The 20,250-nt window shown below is 41.3% G+C and overlaps 2 protein-coding genes, 1 long non-coding RNA gene and 1 other non-coding gene across 12 annotated transcripts; 1 reads left to right on the forward strand and 3 right to left on the reverse strand.

Annotated features, from left to right (window-relative positions):
* Positions 1-406: 406 nt before the first annotated feature.
* Positions 407-13,972, reverse strand: LOC6623100 (prominin-like protein). 5 transcript variants are annotated; one of them, XR_001450334.3, is made up of 15 exons: positions 13,850-13,971; positions 6,442-6,921; positions 6,234-6,381; positions 5,851-5,979; positions 5,603-5,790; positions 5,374-5,538; positions 5,180-5,310; positions 4,789-5,124; positions 4,611-4,720; positions 3,610-4,552; positions 3,420-3,553; positions 2,888-2,947; positions 2,630-2,806; positions 1,293-1,535; positions 407-1,197 (listed from the first exon to the last, which is right to left on the reverse strand). XR_001450334.3 is itself a non-coding variant. In XM_015175543.3 (14 exons), exons 2-14 carry the CDS (start codon positions 6,785-6,787, stop codon positions 1,424-1,426), a joined length of 2,976 nt encoding a protein of 991 aa, XP_015031029.1. In that variant the 5' UTR covers positions 6,788-6,921; positions 13,850-13,972; the 3' UTR covers positions 407-1,423. The 5 variants fall into 5 exon arrangements, 4 of the variants coding, with proteins under 4 accessions (XP_015031029.1, XP_002046099.1, XP_015031030.1 ...); XM_015175543.3 differs by having other exon boundaries at positions 407-1,535; positions 2,888-2,944; positions 13,850-13,972; XM_002046063.4 differs by having other exon boundaries at positions 407-1,535.
* On the reverse strand, positions 7,590-7,662 carry TRNAM-CAU (transfer RNA methionine (anticodon CAU)). Its single transcript has one exon. It is a non-coding gene; the product is annotated as a tRNA-Met (tRNA).
* LOC26531583 (uncharacterized) lies at positions 10,571-12,065 on the forward strand. 3 transcript variants are annotated; one of them, XR_004303832.2, is made up of 4 exons: positions 10,571-10,667; positions 10,728-11,141; positions 11,218-11,299; positions 11,382-12,065. It is a non-coding gene; the product is annotated as an uncharacterized lncRNA (long non-coding RNA). The 3 variants fall into 3 exon arrangements; XR_004303833.2 differs by having other exon boundaries at positions 11,218-11,280; XR_001450335.3 differs by lacking the exon at positions 11,382-12,065 and having other exon boundaries at positions 11,218-11,340.
* A 290-nt stretch (positions 13,973-14,262) lies between the features above and the next one.
* LOC26531776 (prominin-like protein) lies at positions 14,263-20,241 on the reverse strand. 3 transcript variants are annotated; one of them, XM_032435551.2, is made up of 14 exons: positions 20,012-20,241; positions 19,556-19,949; positions 19,408-19,483; positions 18,447-19,276; positions 18,243-18,390; positions 18,062-18,190; positions 17,810-17,997; positions 17,586-17,750; positions 17,007-17,134; positions 16,610-16,945; positions 16,465-16,541; positions 15,106-16,045; positions 14,649-14,836; positions 14,263-14,594 (listed from the first exon to the last, which is right to left on the reverse strand). In XM_032435551.2, exons 4-14 carry the CDS (start codon positions 19,096-19,098, stop codon positions 14,354-14,356), a joined length of 3,192 nt encoding a protein of 1,063 aa, XP_032291442.1. In that variant the 5' UTR covers positions 19,099-19,276; positions 19,408-19,483; positions 19,556-19,949; positions 20,012-20,241; the 3' UTR covers positions 14,263-14,353. The 3 variants fall into 3 exon arrangements, with proteins under 3 accessions (XP_032291442.1, XP_032291443.1, XP_032291441.1); XM_032435552.2 differs by having other exon boundaries at positions 14,263-14,591; positions 19,408-19,949; XM_032435550.2 differs by having other exon boundaries at positions 19,408-19,949.
* Between the last annotated feature and the right edge of the window lie 9 nt (positions 20,242-20,250).

A 20,250-nucleotide genomic window follows, 5' to 3' on the forward strand; every position in this document is an offset into this window, starting at 1 on the left:
TGGCGTATGCTCCGATATATCGCAGAGGTCCAGACTTAACATAGTGACATTTTTTTTGTAATTTTTATTTGTATTTATATTTTCACAGTAATTGGTTTTCTGTTAGCTTTAAAACTTTGATTCCATACTATTGGCTTATTGTAAAACACTAAAAATGACATAGGCAGAAAATTCATGAGATGTACGTAAATAATATGAAAATTACATACATTCATAAATACTTGTTGGTTTTTTCGGTTTTTTTTTTTTATAGATAATGCTTAACTAAAATACATATTTAATACGTGTGTATGTGTGCATTTTTTTTTTGTTTTAAATTTTTAGTTTTTCTTCTTCTTTTTTTAAATTTTAATTATTATTTTGGCTACTTGCAGTTTGCCCAGCATTTTTTATATAATTTAAAACATTTTTATTTAGTAGAGATTGAAACATTGTCTTACTAAATCTATGACAATTCAAAGTACACGTTTATATTATAAAGTTTCATTGCGTCGATTTTTTGGGGTTTGTTTTTTTCTTTCTTTTTTTTAAGGAAGTCTGGTTGTGTGTGTATTAGTTTCTTGGAAAATAAATACAAACACTCGTAAATTAAATGCATCAAAAATGGCAGACAGAGTTTTGTGTGTGAGTTTTGCCTGCTGCTCTGATCCACTAAATTAAAATGGCAGTTCTGGTTTTAATTTTAAATATATATTTATATATATATTTATATACTTGACGTTCCATAAAATTATCGGGTCTGCAATTTAATATATATATATATATTTTTTTTTGATTATTGTGGGGCTGCCTGCAATTGCTGTGCACAATAATATTATGGGTTACATTCAAGTTCGTGAGAGCTGTGAGATCTATCTCTTGAGTTCTTTTGGGATATTTCCTTGTGGTCTTTTTGTTGTTTCTGTTTTTGTTTTGTTTTGTTGTTGTTGTTTTGAACATTAACTTATTAAATGCTTTAGCTGTGCATATTCATATAGATTTCAACCCAATCGCATCGCTTGCTATTCCTCCTCTTCAACTCTTTTCATGCTATTCTTTTGGCAACATTTTCAATGTGTTTAAACAATATACATATAATTATATATGTGTTTGTGTTTGTTTATGGAGTATTGTGATTTACTTTTGTTTATAACTAATCTTTACTATATCGCGCCTACTCTTATATCATTGTCTCGAATTGCGCTGGCAGATCGTCGTCTGATACAGTTCCAAAAATTGAAAAAAAAAATAAAAATAAAAAATATTTCAACACGTGATGCTACAAATTACATAACTCTAAATAAAGAACTAACTTTCAACTAAAATTACAGTCTCAGTAAAAATTGGGTTGTTGTTGTTGCAAAAATGAAATTCATACGTCATTTGCCATATCTCTCCTCTTAAAGCCAGCCCAACAAAGTCCTTTTTGAACGCCGTCCAATGCTTAATCCTGGTCGGAGGCACCCGGATAATAGTACGGCGGAGGTCGCTCATATTCGGATGATGGCGGCGCCACGGGCGGATTGTGGTAGCGCGGCGGCTCGTGGTCCCAGTGTCTGTGTACGCAAAATTCAAATTGGTTACGAATATTTTGATTATATATACATAAATATGGAAATGTGAGTTAAACATCGCATTGGAATTTAATTCAACGTCAATTGCGACGACTCACGCACAACACAAAAAAAAAAAACATTTAAGCAGAGGCAACAGCTGCATTTAGTATTTGTTTTCTTATACCCTTGCAGAGGGCATTTTAATTTTTTCATGAAGTGTGCGAAGCTCAGGAATAAAGACATCTCCAGACCTATTAACTATAATAATTTTCCACAGCAGAGGCAATTTATCCAACAGCCTTATGGAAGAGGTTCGTCTCTATGTTGTGGGCAGCGCAAATGTCGGAACAGACCGGATCGGATCACTTTACCATTAAGCTGTCTTTAATTTAGTTCTTCTATGAAAAACGAATCAACCTTGGCATTTATCAACATCAGACTCCTTTAACCTATCTCTAGGCAAACATTGCAAACAATACTACAAGGGTATTAAGTCTTCGGCGTGCCGAAAAAAGCCTTTCTTTCCGGCTTTCGATTAGTTGTTGGTCAAATGTGGTTTTGCTTTTAGAAACAGAAGCAGTTAGTTGCAATCGAAGGGGCAAAGTTGTAGTTATTCAAGAAACGAGAAACATTGTCAGCGCAAATGTGAAATGTGTTGAGAATGAGGCAATGAGGTGTTTCCAGTTAATGTTCTTTGGACTGGCTATATATAGCAAAAATGATATGATTACACACAACATTACACACACTGGCACACACAAACTGCTTGGAGTTTTTACATAAGCAAATAATATACAGACTCGATATGTAAACCAAACCATTTGCACTTCGGATGATATGATATGCCTAAAAGAAACCATCTGTCGCCAGTGCTTTTGGCCTTGTATCTACAGCCGCAACTTTAGCGCTAAATAAAACGAAACCAAAAAATAGCAATTAAATTCGGCGGCCATTAAATGTTAGCCACAATTATTCCAGTTGCTGTCTATGTCTCAGTTAATTCGTGTTAGTTATACGAGTTAGACAATGACGGCTCTTAACTCTAGCTAAATGCAATATTTATAAGGCGGAACACGCGAGGGCGTGGCACTTACGTGGGTGCCACATCGTTATAGCGCATATTGCTGCTGCCGGCAGCTGCATCCACAACGCAGCCAGGACCACCGCCAGCTCCGGAACGTGCCACACGCGACACGCTTGGCGATGCATCCTCATAGTATTCCTGCTGTTCGCGTCGTCGATCGTACGCCTTGCGTCGCTTCTTTGGCACACTAAAAAAACAGCAGAAGAAACACGAGCCGTGAATTGAAGTTATTCAATCAAAGCAGTTGGGAAGCTGCCTTCTCTCTTACTTGGCCAGTGGCACGTGCTCGCGCTCGCGCTCGCTATAGGCATCGTATAGATAGTCACTGCTGCGTGCATTATGTGGCGATGGGTTAGCGATGAAATGAAAATGAAACACATGTGAGATGATTCCAAATTAGGCCAATTAATTGATAATGTTGTGTGTTTAATTCTAGGCAAAGCCCTGCATCGGTTTATTCAATTGCATTCAATTCGATACTCAATCGAACCAAGATTCATGCACACGAAGTTCGAACTCGACTCAGCAACATGTTTGATTCGGCTGACTCGATGCAAGGCTCACAATGTTGACCGTTTAAATCTAGGTAGAGCCCTGCATTCACTTGCATTCAACTCGACCCCATCGAACCAACAGACGCAAACCAACATTCATGCACACGAAATCCGAACTCGTCTCTGCAACATGTTTGATTCGGCTGACTCGAAGCAGGGCTCCCAATTCAAAGCAAGGCCATGCAAAACGAACATAACATTTATCTTCTTCGATAACCGGACACATAACAATGGCGGACGACTTACCCGCCCTCAACAATGGCAACCGGTGGCGCCGAATACGGATCAATCTTCTTGTATAAGCACAGCAAACGATGGGCTACAAACAGTACGGGCAGGAAGAGCACGCCACAAAGCAGCACGCCCACCCAGAAACCATTCTAAAAAAAAAAGAAATATTAATAAATATTTTTGTATTATTCAATTGTATATATACCATTGGATCGACCAGACGATGGCATATCAAGTCCACACTGCGATTATAGACCTGGGCAAGTGGTGCACATTTTCCCACGTTGCCGTGGCACTTGTCCACGACCATTTCGATATATTGCACGACCTGTTCCTTGATGTAACTAGTCAGATTTGCGCGCAGTCCACTGACATACTGTTCGCCATTAGCCCGCAGGAATACTTCTGAGCGTTCCGTTGATTCGTGCAGCTTCTTTATGGATTCACCAAATGCATTGCCGTTATATAATATAAGTTCATCAATCTTCAATAGCTTCTCCGTCATTTTGCTTATAATGCTCTTGATCTTCTCTACAAACTCATCGTGATATCTCTGCAGGTTGTAGGCCTCGTTGTATAGGGAGGTTCGGGCCCAGTCGTAAATGCCCCACTGACTCCAGAGACTGGCTCGCAACTCCTTCAGCTGATTGGCCATTGTGGGCAAATCAACGGGCGTCAACTGAGTGCACATGACGTCTGTAAAGACCTTGCTGTGATAGCTGGAAAGATTACTGCCACGCAGCTCCGCCAGGTCACGCTTGTCCTTCTCCGTGAGTATGGTGAAGTTGTCCAAATTTGCCAGCGATATGGGCACCGAAGGCGTTTCGCTGATGACCTTGAAGCGTACTAGATCGTCAATATCATATAAATCATTTTCCTGCAGCAGCTTGAAGATCGACTGGTCAGCTTGACACGCCCGAATCGCATTCGAGATGCGCAGCGGCGGCAACGGTGTCTCCGACTTGAGCTCGCTCTTTGGCAAATATTGATTAAGATCAATAATTGAATTCAGCTGGCGAAATAGCGCATTCGATTCCTGATCCCGCAGCGGCGCACATGCACCCTGGTAGGTGGCCAGACCCACAACAAAGTAGAAAAGGCCTACCAGCACGACAATCGAGAACACGCAGAATATCAGCAACATGGCGCTACAATAAAAAAAATGTCCAGTTTAGGGTATAAAAAGGAACAATTGTAGGCACTTACAGTAGGAGACAGGAAGCTCCCGTGCCCTTGCTGCAGCAATCATCGCGATAGCCACGTCGACGACGTCCACAACAGCCGCAGATCAGCGCAATAATTAGAAACAGGAGAATCTGAAATAAAGTACGCGATAAGAATCGGAGTACGACTAGGTTTTTTTTAACGCCTAGAGCACACTTACGATCAATAACACAGAGCAGACAATGACATTGATGATGCTGCGATCAGCTCCATATTTGTCGTAAACATCTTCGAACGCCTTTGTGGATCTGACAGTATTTAAATGAATGTCGCTAATGGCCGCATCTATCATGCTGCGTATGTTGTTTGCCTGTGTGCGGAACTGTTCCTGTCCATTGTGGATATCACGGATTATCGGTGGTATTAGGGGATCTATGCCAGCCTTAATCCTCTTGCCCACATATTGCAGACGATCGATCACTTCCTTGGTTGTTTTGCCACTGTTCTTCGCAATGATGTACTCGATGGCCTTTGAATAGTACGTGGTGTCTGGCAGCTGCAAATGGAGCAAAAGTTAGATACCGATTTTAATTAAAGAATTCAAATCTCACCTGATCGAATTGTAGACACTTTGAATTGTCGAGGAACTCGATCTCTGTCTTTTTCAAAAAGTGTAGGCATTCCCGATTGCCGCACAGCACAGCACAAGCATAGTTAACGTCGCGCTTAACGCCACGAACGCCTAATAATCATCGAAATAAATTAATTTGAATATAATATTAATAAAAATAATTCGATTGTGTACCGTCGCGCAGCTGTGTGCCATAGAAACGTAAATCCTTTTCCAATTTATCCACCTCCTTGATCAGCTTTTGTGCCTCTTCCATGTTCTCCAATATGCGCTTCAAGTCATATACCGCATTGGCCTCCGAAGCATCCATTAAGTCCAGGAATATGTGAGTATGAGCATCTGCAAGAAGTCGAAGGATTCAGTTAATATATAAATTGGGCTACGTCTATATATTAGATCTTACTTGTTAAGATATCGCTTAGATGTTTGTCCATCTCGCCATAGTTATTTACGAGCAGATGATGTATGTGGTCCGACACATCCTTTAGGTAGGTGCAGGTGTCTTGGCTGCCGCGTCGCATTGTCGTGGTTGTTTCCTCTAAGCCGCGATCCAGCAAGCGATTGGTCGCAAATGCAATTATGACACCAAAACTAAGAATATATGAAGATGAATTAATTGCTTATTATGTAAAAACTTAGTTTAGAACCTACAGAATTCCAATGATGAGCAACAGGAGCAATAGTCCGCAGCAGCAGCGCCTGCGAGCGTCTTTCTGACTGTCGCAGGGCGGGCATCCTTCTTTGCAGCGTCGACAGCAGCAGAAGCAGCAATAGCAGACGCTGTGAAATAAGACAAAAATGGTTTTAAAAGAAGAACTTTTGTTGCGAGTGACTCAGCCCCAAGGCACAAATAACTTGGGCTGCAAAAATTGGATTTCTGTAACCATATTTGGTAGATGTCCATTTTGGGCAGAGTTAAAATTTGGCGAGCATCTTCAATACTACAATCCCCATGACTTGCCATATTTGGGCAGTTATAAATTAAAGATTTAAATGTAAACTGGAACCCCCGACTTTTTTAAGGCTTTACTTACGCTATAATGGGCATGATGACTGCCAGGATAGCCAGGATAACAACCGCGATAAGCACCATCCAGTACTGAGTCAGCAGATCGCGCCAGTCATTGTTCTCCACCTTCGGGCCCAAGGCCAAATAATTGCCGTCCTTGACGACCACGTAGCCTGCAAGGAATAGAGATGTTAATATACGATATAATTTATAGAGTTTTCACAGTAGCTCACCTGGCGGAATGGCGGCCTCATCCGGCAGGATAAAACCAAAGAAGTAGCGCGTAAAATTGTACACGGGATCCATGGCTTTAGTGGAGTATTTCGGCTCTTTGGTATAGTTGGCCTTTGATTTGTATTCGGTAAATTCAGCCGTGGAGAAATGTAGCTGCCCGAGCTTCTCGTGGGCGGTGGCCACGCGCCACACCTCGGCGTTTCCCTCGTCTGCGTGAGTTGGACTTATTAGCGTGGTCAGGGCAAAGCCGGACATAAACACGCTGAGACTGCATATTGCCAGGACAAGCCCGCTTTTGTGGCGTGTCGTCTTGAACTTGAGATGTTCGCCCGGAGCTGGTGTCATTCTGTGGCCGTATATTCTGTGTCTACACTAAATGTGGCCGTCGGTCTACGCTCTTGAAATGCTTCTAACACGCTTGGCTCCAGCTTTGGTTCCTCTGGCCGCCGGCGAGCACATCCATTTCATGCGTCAGCGAACTGCAGAATAGAAACGATTAAAATAAACGTGTCTTTGAATGGGACTACACTCCCTGCTAATACGATTTTAGCATGTCCCGACCTTATTTATATGTATATTAATGCCTGCCAGGCCAGTAAAATACAAATGCATATCAATATATCATTCGCTTTGTGGGTGTGTCGCAAATGTGGCAAACGGCTTAGTCGCATTCTTATCGCTTAACGCAACGAAGAAGCACAAATGCTCAACTGCCTCCCTCGGACAAACACTCCACTTGACATCAATTAAAGTCAATAAAAAAAAAAATGAAGCGAACAACAATCAACGGAGGGGGCGACTTTGTCGATGCCACAAAAGCTTGCAAAATGTTGCACAGAATATTTTCTAAATATTTCGCAAATTATCCTTACCACTCGAACAAAAATGTAAAATAAAAAAAAACGCGCGATGCCCGAACTGCCGTTCTTAAGAACATGAATCGGCAGCACAAGCATTAAAAAAATTTTAAAAAGTACATGTCCCGTATGAGGTTCGAACTCGCACCATTAAGATTATGACTCAGCACCAAAAGGAAAATATTTAAATATTAAACACAAAATGCTCCAATCCAGTCTAGAACTCAGATTATTAATTTTTGAGCTAACAGCATAATGGAAAGCATTAAAAAAAATAAAAAAAAATTACATGCCCCGGGTGAGGCTCGAACTCACGACCTTAAGATTATGAGACTTACGCGCTGCCTACTGCGCCACCGAGGCTATATCTGGCCAAGCGGCAAACACATAATTGTACTGTGGCTTTGCTGATACGAACTGGCAGAATGTTCTCAAACAGGTTTTAGTAGGATATATTGCAAACAAATAAATTTAGAACGCGATGTAGAAATAAACATAAAAAATGTTGATAATAATGATAAAAATAACAACATTGAGAAGTGTCTGAAATACTTTGAGGCCAAAAATACACACACACATGTAGGCAGCATTATCAATGACTATAAAAGAACCACAAATTCAGACTATAATAAAAACAACTGATACCGAGACTGTCTCTTGATATGCATGCATAGAAAAAGAGAAGCACAAAGTTGAATGAACCCCATGAACTGCCCCGGGCGCAGCTAAAGGGAGCTGAACTCAAATGGACAGTGGGCAAAGGGAGCTAGTGGCACTGAAGGGTCTGCCAAGTGCTGATGATGATGATGATGATGATGAAGGTTCTGGGTGCTGGGCGATGTTTGTGGTTCCCCACTTACGCTTGCCTTGGCCTGTCACCCCCCCTAACAGAGAAGGTGTCGCAGCAAACACACACGCACACACATTTTAGAGCCCTGCATTCGACGCCTGCTTATCTTGAGTTTGTGTTTTATGCGCACTTTTTACTGCTGTTTGCTTGTTTTGCAATCGCAGCTCCAATTGACAGCTTTTCGTTTGGTTTCAAGTGTCACATTAGTTAACAGCTGGTTAATTGTCTTGTCAAGCATCAGGCAAATGTCTTGGAAATGTATAAGTATAAACATATATACACAAATAGAGCTTATTTGATTGCGTAGACAACTTGTTAATTTAACACGCATAAGGCTCACTTGAATTCATGAGAATCGCATAGTAGGGCGATATTAAATGCGCATTTATCATGTCAATTGCGTATATTTAGTTTTTATGTACGATTTGCAGCTCAAGCATTGGCAGACTGTGGCGACCGCTCATGCTCCAAATGCTCTGCACAGCAAAAATCTGTATACCCACGCCTCCCGAGCTGACGAGCGAGAGGAGCCGAGCATTCGAACGGCCTTGACATGAGCAGAAAACAAAGCTGGAAGCCATCGCATGGCAACTGCTGCATGGCCGGGGCAAATAGGGGCCTGAGAGGTCAACGCTATTATAAAAGCACACCACATAAGCGATTTGTTCTTGAATGCTGTGCTTCGGCCAGCAACAACAAAAAGAAAGCAACTAAACAAAAACAAAACAAACTCATTTGCAGACGTGATAATAATAAGCACATGCGCAGTTTGTAGCAGGTGTCGGCCATCGAGTTTTGGGCGGCTGCTGTTTCCATAAAAAATTCCAAATTTCCTATAGACATATATACTTTAACTCGAGTCTAACTCTTCCCTAATTTGGCCGAAAAATTATTTATTTTTAAATTGTCAAGCTGGAATATTGCGAATCGATTTTTTGATATGCATAATTGTTGAAACATAGAATACTTTGCAATATAAATAAATATCAATTAGAGAATCAAAAATATACATTCCCACCTTTATATACATATATAATACATACACACACGCACACACATATATATATATATATATAATCACACACAAACATACCATGTAGAACCACACACTGTTTAATGCAACACTTCACTAACTATCAAAGCATGAAAGACTGTGAGGCTCCCTTGAATTCATGAGAATCGCATAGTAGGGCTATATTAATAAGACATTTGCTGTTAAATTTGTGAGAAGTATATTTGGTTTGCATTCCGTAATTGAGAACATATATACATACAAAACGGCTCTGTTGGGCAACAGAAATTGTTAGCTGGGCTTTCGAAACTAGCTCGATTTTATTGGGTTGCGTTGAACGAGGGCGTATACATACAAAAAGAGAGCCTATTGGCTTGCAACTACAACGTGTTTGATTAACTTATAAACAAAGTACGAAACCCTATAGGGTCTACTTGAATTCATGAGAATCGCATAGTAAGGCGATATTTAAAAATGCATTAATCAACAGGGGAAGTCCATATATGCTGCTTTACGAAATAAACGACTCATCGAACACGCAGTAAGCCAAACGAATAGCCAAACAGACGACCTACTTCTTGGAATTGAATCAGTTTGTCTGTCTGATGCTGTTCGCCAAGCTTAACTGGTTTTTTACCGCAACCAGATACCTTTCGCTTAAGCAACACTCCCATATGTACTTATAAGTAGATACGACTTATTTTATAGGAAAGTGTTTGCACACATCAATATCGGATGGTGTGGCGCAGTCAGGACTAGTCATAGAATTACGACAGATATAAACAAATAATTTGAGATGAAATATACCTGAAAATCTATATGACTTGGGTCTGATGGGTGTTTACGAATTATTTACACATTCATATAAACACATTTACCGACAACCAGCTACGAGTGAAATTTAGGAATTGTTTATCAGCACAAATTGCTGAGTTCCCGAGAACCGACTTAAAAAGCACACATTTAATTGAATAACTGTCGGGTATGTTTACCAAAAAAGAAATACAATAAAAAAACACTCATATCAGCGGTTCGGCCTTGAGCTATAATGTAAATTTAAAAGAAATACAGAGTATATACATATATAAATTGAAATTTTTAGTAAACAGAAAAAAGTTATAAAAGCTGGCCAAAAAAAGGCGGGTTGATGTCAAATATTTGCAAGCCAAACACGCGCACTCGCACACGGATAGTCTTTATTTTAAGTGAAAGCGACTTGAAGCCAAGAAGTATGTATCGACCTTATTGAGGTCAAAATAAGTTGGCGATACTCTGCGATATCTAACATTTGATTACTGCAAGCAGCGAGTTGCAAGCAGGTTGCCAGTAGGTTGCAAACAGGTTGTAAGTTGTCATGCGTGTTCAGGCTATTTGTCGCTTGTGATTCACAGGCAAAATTATAATAGAACAGGCCATGAAATATATATTTTCTTGTTTGTTTAATTAAGACACATTGATTTGAACAAATCTTTTGACATTTTCAGATCCTAAATTTGTGCGCCCAAAGTTAGCTATTCGTAAGATAATTCGTAGATAAGTAATTTACGCATACCTTGCCTCTTGCAGATAAAGAAACAGCCAACATGCATGTTTTTGTTATTTATGTAAACAAGTAGTTGGGAGTGCCCGAATAGAAGATAGCCTAGACACAATGCTGAGTTGACGATACAAACATTCCCGCAGAGGCTAGCCCCACACTGTATGGGAGTTGCACTCTTCACTAACTTCGGAGCTTATAGTCCGATTTTTAAAAAAGAATGTATCAGCATGGCATACAGAACTGTGTATATACCAACCCCCAAGTCTATACCTTCAAAAATGTGTAGTTTCTGTTTCCAATATCAGATCTATGATCCTGGAGTATATAATCTATAAATGTGGTCAAAAGAAATTTAATAACTATTGATATTTGAAGTCTCGAGCTGTGTAGATCCCTAGGATGTGGCTAGATCAACTAAGTTCTTGAAGCATATATAAGAAGTATATATAAAATTTATGAAATCCCAGATCGTCTTCTGCCTGTTGCATATAACCCCTTTTCTACTCATTTCCAAAGGGTTCTGGCTGTTTAAAACAATGTTTAAATGGAAAACTGATCTGTTTGGCGAAGTTTTGCACTGTTAGTTGGAAGAAATCTGGTTCGCTGTCATTTGATGAGCAAGATATACATATATATTTTCTTTTATTCATTTATTTACTTTTCTTTTTTTTTTTTGAAAGAACCGGTGGAAGCGCTGGTCAAGAGAAACTGGTTTGCCGGCCATGTGACTCAGCAGCTGAGACCAGAGTAACCGCAATTTTCGGTGGCTAATCAAAAGCTGACACAAAGAAATAATTTCAATTGAAATTGAGCACGCGTGCGAGCGAGACAGATGGCAAACAATGAGCGTAGACAAGTATATAGACCTCGAAAGACAAGCAACAAAGAGCGAGGAAGATGGAGAGAGAGAGAGGGGCAAGAGACAGGCAGGAAATATCAGTTACACTTGCATCAAGAGAACCTCAGCAAAAGTGCATGATTTGTGAGGTTATGTTTGGTATTACATGCATATTTGCATTGTTATACCCCGACAGGGCTATAGTAGTTTTCACACGAAGTATGAATATTTATTGGGAATAAGAAATTACTTTCCCAATAGGTATATATACATACATATTTATCAGTCGACCTAGATTGGCTCAGATTGGACAACAGCATGAGCAGGGTGAAAAGGAATACATATGAAGCAGCAAACGCCAGCTCCAGGCACGGATGAAGCATAAGCTTTCAAGATAACCCAATATTAATATTTACGGGTTCCAACATGGCTCCGTTATATGAGCCCTATCCTATTAACATCGCACTATTACAACGACAATGTATTCATTCTTTCAAAATCCAAAAGATAACTGTTTTTAGTTCTTCATGTTTTTAACTCCATTTCGCATGCACGAGGCGCGTGTGGAATGCAAATGTTCCCAAAAACAGAGATGTATATATACGTATGTGTGTGTGTGTGTGTGTGTGTGTGTGAGTGCTTATGCCGGCGACGCTTCCTATAAATACATAGTACATGCGCATAGGCCACTTGATGTGGGTTTCGGTTTCTGGTAGCAGCTACTATGTGGACGCGTGCAGCGTCTCGCATATACATATATACATGGGAATATAGGTAATGGCATTTACATCTATGTATATGTGCACATCATATGCTGCATGTATGCGTGTATTTTACACAGGTCAGGGATGTATCCGTCTCCGTGTCTGCGCATATCTTAGGCATATGCAGTGAAAGCTCTTATCGAATTTCGAATAACAGAGATTTTCTAGTATGCATTGTCCACCTAGCACTGAGCTCACTGTAAATACTGTTTTTTTTCTTCCATATTTGTTGTTGCTTTTATGTTGCCCTGCTTCCGATCTGAGGCTGCAGCGTGTGAGAGCGCGTCTGCAGTTCCATTCGGAGCACCAGTGCTCTATAATTCCTCAAAACAAAACAATATGTACAAAAAAAAAAAAGAGAGCGTCGCAATGCCAGAGTTGCCTTCACCTCAGCCTCAGCCTCGCCCGCACCCTTACCTCACCCTTACCCTGACCAATTGTAATAAACAAGCTGAATCAGAAACGCACTCATCGCACTTCTCGCACTCACGAATAGCAACAACAAGAGTTACGGTTTTCTTTTTATGTGTCTTTGTCTCAGCTTCTTCTCGTTACACATACATACATACAAGCACAACTAAAAAAATTATCATTTGGCTGACGGCAACTTCCAAATCCAATTAGTCATTAATGCTACACACACTTATGCACAAAGCCAAGAACGCTGTGCATACACCTGTGTGTGTGTGTGTGTGTGTGAGTATGTGTGTGTTACTGCAATACGAAACACTGTACTGCAACTAGGCAACAGCCTTTAGAACGTTGGACAACACTTTCATTTTAATTGAATTTTATAAATATGATATTCTTACGGATTCAATAAATAACTGTAAGCCCAGAGCTTATTTGCACAAATGTATTTGATTTGTAGTACACACTTCGTTGCCAGCGGAAGCATACACCCCGCCCTTCCCTTGGCTGCTCTACAGCTTCCAGTGGCCTGAGTTTGCTTACGCGACCCCGTATTCTAATTGGAATTGCAGCTGTGCGTGGGTCAAACTATGTGCATATGTATGTAGGTACATACACATTCACATAAAACACAAATCTATATGTATGTAGTATGTATGAATTTTACACTGTCCTTAATATTCTTATGCACGCATTAGTATGCATATTTCAACATAAATTAAGTTTGATTGAATTTAAATTAGCACATGCACGTGCAAATACAAAATATGTACAATTTCCTCAAAAAAAAAAAACGTTACGCTATTGTAACGCTATTGTACTTCTTCATAAATAATATTAATAATTTTTAAAGGCACAAATTATTTTTTTTCAATTGGCAACTGTGTTTTCATGTACATACATACATACGTATATAGCATGTGCATGTGTATGAATGTGTGTGTATCTATTGCACCGCCCGCTGGTGCTGCTGCTGCTGCCATCAGAACATTCTTTTCTTTGTTTGCACAGCGCGCAGAGCACGAATGGTGGTGGATCTGGGTCTGTGGACATGCGACACTTTGTTTACACATTTCATAATGCAAATATAGTAATATTTTAATTCAGAATTCATTTATATTCACTGGCCAATCACCTTTTGATTAAAGGGGCACTTAACACAATTTCGACAAGAATTGAGACGTCGTCGGACGTTCGTTCCGACGCGCGTACCACACAACAACTACTGCTAGAGATGGTAATAACGAAAGTATTACCAAGAGTTAAACTATCGTTTATATACATTGAAATATCGATATGACAGTAACAGAGAAGCTGCGATTAGTACCGATAATTTTTAAACGAAGGAGTGTGCCAACATATGTTGAGATTAAGACAATTGAAATGTTTATTGCGTTTAGTGTTTCCATTAATAATAAGTAATCACTTTTTATAAGAACTGATTGATTCTGCTTCGCTCTGTGCCGTTACACTTACGTTCTTAGCGTTTTGTTTTCTTACCGCAATGCACAAAACTTAAAACTTAACGAAACCGATAACCAATACAACTGCGATGCATTTCTGTAACGTATATTTGGAATTATTATCGTTACATTTGAATGCTTGTCAACCGTTAAATTTAAATCATCAATGATTCAACTTAGTCATTCTTTTGTTTATTGCATTGAAAAATAGCCGCATCGCTCCCCACATAACTTTCATTCGGCATATTCTCAGGCAGAGATACAACAATGCTTCCGCTCATTCCGCCAGGAGAGCGGTTCTCACCACCACCTGGGCATGGGCAAGAGCCCTGCTGGCCACCGCCACAGGTAACAATTGGGGGCACAGTATATGGTGCACCCGTGCAAATTGGACACGAGGGCGTCGAATAAGGTCTACTGCAATAATTTTTAGTTGGATGATTAAATAAAATATACAAATGTAACACCTACTTGGATCCAACCACGGCCGCGGATCCGGCCACGGCACCAGCACCGGCCATGTCTCCTGCCCCCGTTGTGTTGTGACGTGGACTGTGATACGGCTCGTACACCTTGTACAGGCACATTAAACGATGGATAACAAACAAGAGGGGTATAAAGAGCATACAGCACATCAAGAGGCCAACCCAAAATGCATTCTATATTTTTGGTTAAGGTATTAAAACTTGGATACTCAATCGAACAACCTGATTATCGATTTAACAAACGAAGTTCGAACTGCTCGAGTCGTCAACATGTTTGACCTGCTCGCGTCAGCAACATGTTCGGCCAACTCGAGTCAGCAATATGTTCGACCTGCTCGACTCAGCAACATGTTCGAGCTAACGGTTTGTGTTATATTTACGATTAGCTCGAACAGAATCGATGAAGGGCTAAATATGCAAAAGTATAAAAATACTCTACTCACAATCGGGTCAACTAGACGATAGCAAATCATCTCAACACCGCGATAATATGTGTAGGCGAGCGGCTTGCATTCGCCGACTTCTGTGGAACACTTGGATATAACCATATCAATGTACAGATCGATCTGTTCGGCACAATATGAGGTCAGATTCCGCGTGAGTTCACTTATATACTTTTTGCCGCGCGACTGTATAAATGCTTCCGATCGCATTATCGTGGAAAGCAGCACATGCAGAGATTCGCCAAAATTATTATTATTGTACAAGATGAGTTCATCAATTTTGCGTAACTTCTGCCTGATGGAATCTTGAAGACCTTGGATCTTGCCAACCCATTCCTTATTGTAAGCTTCCAGACTCAGGGCACAGTTGGTCAGGGCCACGCGAACAAAATAATGGCCCCCATAAAAGCCCGAATAGAGATCCTTGCATATATCCCGTATTTCGTTGGCCACATAGGGCAACGTGTGCGGCGTTAGGGTTTTGCACAAGTTCTGAATATAGAGAATGCTGTGGTACGACGATAAATTCCCAGATATATGATCAATTAAGAGTTTCTTTTCCGCCATCGTAAACAGGACAACTTTGGAGAAGTCCTCTTCCACTTCATTTACTGTATCATCGGGGTCATCCAATATGCTGATGCGCGTCAAATCCGTAATATCATATTCATTGCTGTCGGAGAGCACATTGAATATGGTCTGATGGATTTGACAGCCTTTGAGTGCATTCGAGACCTGCACCGGCTGTGGCCCGCCCAGATAGTCGATATCCTTTGGCACAAATCGGTTGAGATCGACCGCACTAGCCACATGACGGAATATATTCGCCGAGTCCTTGAGCGGTGCACAGGCACCATGAAAGGCCACCATTCCGAGCATAAAGTAGAAAAGCCCAACCAACACAAAAAACGAGAACACGCAGAATATCAAGATCATGACGCTGCAAGCCAAGAATAATCAAGGATGAATTTATCAAATGGAGACGGAACGGCTTAAGGACACGAATCACGACACGACGCCAGCACGAGCACAAACCACAATCCGTTAAAATTGTTCTATAATTATTTTCCCTATATGTACACAGTCTTGATCAGATCCGATCAAAACCGATCAAGCCCCTGTAGCTATCTATCTATCTTAGTTGACTAATTATTATACAGGCTAGTCCCTTAGTCTATTAGGCTATGGAATCTTCGGCGAGCCGAACATAAAATATTTGGAGTTTTTCTTAGGAAAATTTCTAATCAATTTCGGATACGTTGTCACGGACAAGATCTAGACATATAGTCTATGAGCTCGGGTTGCAATTGGAATACCCGCGCCAAACTCTTCAAAAAGGTTGCTTAATTCTCCACTTACCAAAACAATAGCAAGGCTGCCAGGCCCTTGCTTAAAAAGCAGCCCAATATCAAAGCAACAATCAGAAGGATCACAATCTAAAATGGAATAAATACGCAATAAGATTTGGCTGGAGAATGATGAACCTCCATGGTTGCGTACTTACCAAAATGAGTAGGATGCAGATGGCAAGGTTGATTCGGGAGCGATCGACTGCAAACTTTTCGTAGAGACCCTCAAATGATTTGGAGGATCTAAGTGTATTGAAATGTATATCGCTGACAATGCGTTCGATTAGGTTGCGTATCTTGTTCGCTTCAAACATGAACACATCACGGCCCTTGTTCAGACTGGTTATAAGTGGCGGTCCCACCTTCTCCAACTGCTTGCTTATCGCGTTTTTAACATCCTGCAGTCGCAGTAAGGCGTTCTTGGCTACCATAGATAGCTTCGCATTGATTAGTTTCTTCATTCCCTCCACATATAAGGTCGAATCGGGCAACTGTTGAGGTTGACAAATTGGTTAAATCGATTGGCATCCATATACTTTGATTCGAACCCACCTGATCTATGTGCAAGCAGGTCGTGCTATCCATATACTGAATTGATGAGTATCTTATAAATTTGTTGCATCTCAAATTGTTGGACAAGAGGCACGCCTGGGTGGCTTCTCGCCTAACGCCGCGAACTCCTGTAAAGAAAGGGTAGTAAGAAAGACTTGCCCGACCTAGAGAGGATGCACTAGACGCAGCATCTTCCCATTCACATGCTTCTACTTTCCCAACTTATGGAATATACCTAAGCAAGGCTCTAACTTTAAGGATATCAGTAGAACCTTTATACCAAACTGCATGTATTTGGGTCTAGAAAGACTGAAGGATGGACGGAGCTCTTTGAGCTCTCTTTCCTTTCAGCTTAGCTCTCGAATTGCAGCAACATTTAAGCAAGCGAGTTAAATGTTGGGGTCGATCTTTAAAAGGGGTCATCTCTTTCGATCGAAAGGTTAAACAAAAGGAAGGAACATACAGAAGGCATTTTCCCAAAGTATTTCCGTGGCATTTTCTTGGAGAGCTAGACACATTGTTGCCCTGGCATATTACCGAAAATCCTTCTAATTCAAAATGAAAATCTGTGATATTTACCATCTCGCAGCTGGCAGGTTAGAAAGCGTAACTCCTTCTCGAGGACATTCACATCCATCATAAGTCTCAGGGCTTTGGGCATATTATCGAAAATGCGCTCCATCTCTTCCACTGCATTGGCCTCAGAAGTATCGCCCAGATCCAAGAAAATGTGATTGGGTGCAGCTGCAAATGGAAGTGAGAATTTTGAATTTGAATTCTTAACAGAATTAATTGGTTCTTACTGTTGACCATGTCGGTCAAATGATTGACGGTCTCTTCGAAATTGTTGCCAAGCAGATGGTTGATGTGAGCCGAGATATCGTTTAGGAAGCGGCAGGTATCATCAGAGCTGCGTTTCATCAATTCCCTCGTTTCACCGAATCCCTTGTCGATCAATATGTTGGCGAGCAAGGCAATAATACTGCCAAGCCTGAGGGTAAGTCAATATTAATGAGATAAGTCCAATTACAAAAAAAGGCTTTCTCAATAATTACAAAAGCAAAAGGATAAGCAACAAGAGCAGAAATCCACATAAAAGCCGACGACGGGCATCTCGAGCTCCAGTGCAAGGCGGACAACCTCTCGGGCAACGTCGACAGCAACAGAAGCAACAATAACAAACCCTGCAATCAGATCTCAGATCTATTTATCTATTATCTAACTAGATATACTCACGCAAGGAAGGGCACGATAATGATCAGAAAGATGAGAAAGGAAACAAATAGGAGATACGTCCAGTACATCCAGAGCAGGTCGCGCCAATCGTTCATCTCCGTTTTGGGGCCCATCAGCAGAGTATCCGTCGACTTCAAAATAAGATAGCCTGCGAATAAAAGCCTTCAATACGTGTCAATGGACAACTCAAAGTCAAATGCTCACCCTCCGGCAAAGCGGGCTGATCGGTCATCGTCCTGTTGAACAAATAGTGGGTGAAGTTGAAGACGGGATCGAGGCCCAGTTTGGAATACTGTTCGGGCTTTCTATATTCAACCTTTGATTCAAACTCGGTGTAATCCACGGGCGACCAATGGGTTTGGCCCATCTGTTCGTGGGTTGTGCCCATGCCCGCGAAACCATAACGCCAATCGGTGCCGACATCTTCCTTATTAATTTCAAAATCGCTCTCGCCAGGAGCAGCTGCTCCATCCCCAGCTGCAGCATCTGCACCACCCGCTGCAGCATCTCCTCCACCAGCGGCAGCATCTCCGCCCCCTGCTGCGGCACCCCCACCACCCGCTCCGGGATCACCCCCTGCACCGCCACCACCAGCGTCACCGCCTCCACCGCCGGCATCTCCACCGGCGGCATTATCATCATCTGCGGCTCTTTCAGCCTCGTCGGCCTCGTCATCTTGGACATAATCATTGGGCCGATCAAAAGCCGTAAATCCAGCGTAATTTTCATCATCCCCGTCTTCGGCCATGATCCAACCTGCCAACGTGAGCAGCAAAAATCCGATAATAATCACTCGAGGCATCCATGCCTGACTTAGATAGCCCTTCGATCTTCGCTTAACTGATTGCTTTGCCATTCTGTTGGATGTGTTCAATACGCCTCCTATCTGCTCCGCATCCGTGCATCCATTTCACGGTCCGAACAGCACAAATACCAGACCCACCGTGCCCATATACAACTCAGGCACAACCGCGACCGCGACAGCTCTGGCCTGGGCGTGATGTGTGTCGTGTGTATTTTTATACAAATATATACTACGTTTTACAGTTTTTTTGTTGATTTTTTTTTTTTTTTTTGATTTTCCATGAAGTGAAAATTTAAAAATGTGTAAAATTGTTTACACAATTACACATAAATCAGAAAGTTAGTGTTCTCTGAATCTTACCTTCGGTTGGTCGACCTTGAGTGGTCGACCTTCTTTTCAGACCAGATCCGGGTTTACACCTTCGTTCGTCGAATTCCTTTTTTAATTCCAATATAACTGCTAGGCTCGGTTTAAAGTCATAATAAAAATGCAAGTGGAACCAACTTACATTGCGGCTATTTATGTTCACCTTTCCCAGCCTTTCCGAACTTGTTGGTCGACCTTCTTTTTCACACTAGACCTGGGCTTGCATCTTGGTTCGTCGAATTACTTTTTATTAACAGTACAACTTTTGGGTTACCCGGCAACTCTCGGCTCAAAGGAATAGTGATGCAACTGCACGCGGAACCGAGCGTACAATAAGGCTATTTGTGTCGGCCCTTCCTAGTCTTTTCGACCTTGGTTGGTCGACCTTCATCTTTAGACCAGACCCGGGCGCGCATCTTGGTTCGCCGAATATTTATGTCGACCTTTCCTTCCCTTTCCACTTCGGCTCAATCTCTCGACTGCCCTCGTTGCTCATATAAACTTTCCTTCATATGCGTTGGCCTCAAAAGAAAACCCTGTTTTAATTTAACAAAAAAGCGTTAAAAATGAAAAAAAACTATATGCATATTGTATTCACCGGAGCTTAATCCCCAGGAGCCAGCCCACGACTAGTTGATGCCGTCCAAGTAATACATACTAATATGACAATTAAAATTGCTCCTGAATTTGAGCTGGCGTCCTTGCGCTTGCTGGTTCAAAGCGCAGACTCCTAAACTCCTACTTAAAAAGCTTCGTTGTTGTTGGATGTTTTCCACTTGCAGACCGAGCTCTCCGAGAACCTCTATTGAAACTCACTTTCTACCCAAAGGGATAATG

Source organism: Drosophila virilis, chromosome 3 (genome assembly GCF_030788295.1).
Source record: "Drosophila virilis strain 15010-1051.87 chromosome 3, Dvir_AGI_RSII-ME, whole genome shotgun sequence".
NCBI lineage: Eukaryota > Metazoa > Arthropoda > Insecta > Diptera > Drosophilidae > Drosophila > Drosophila virilis.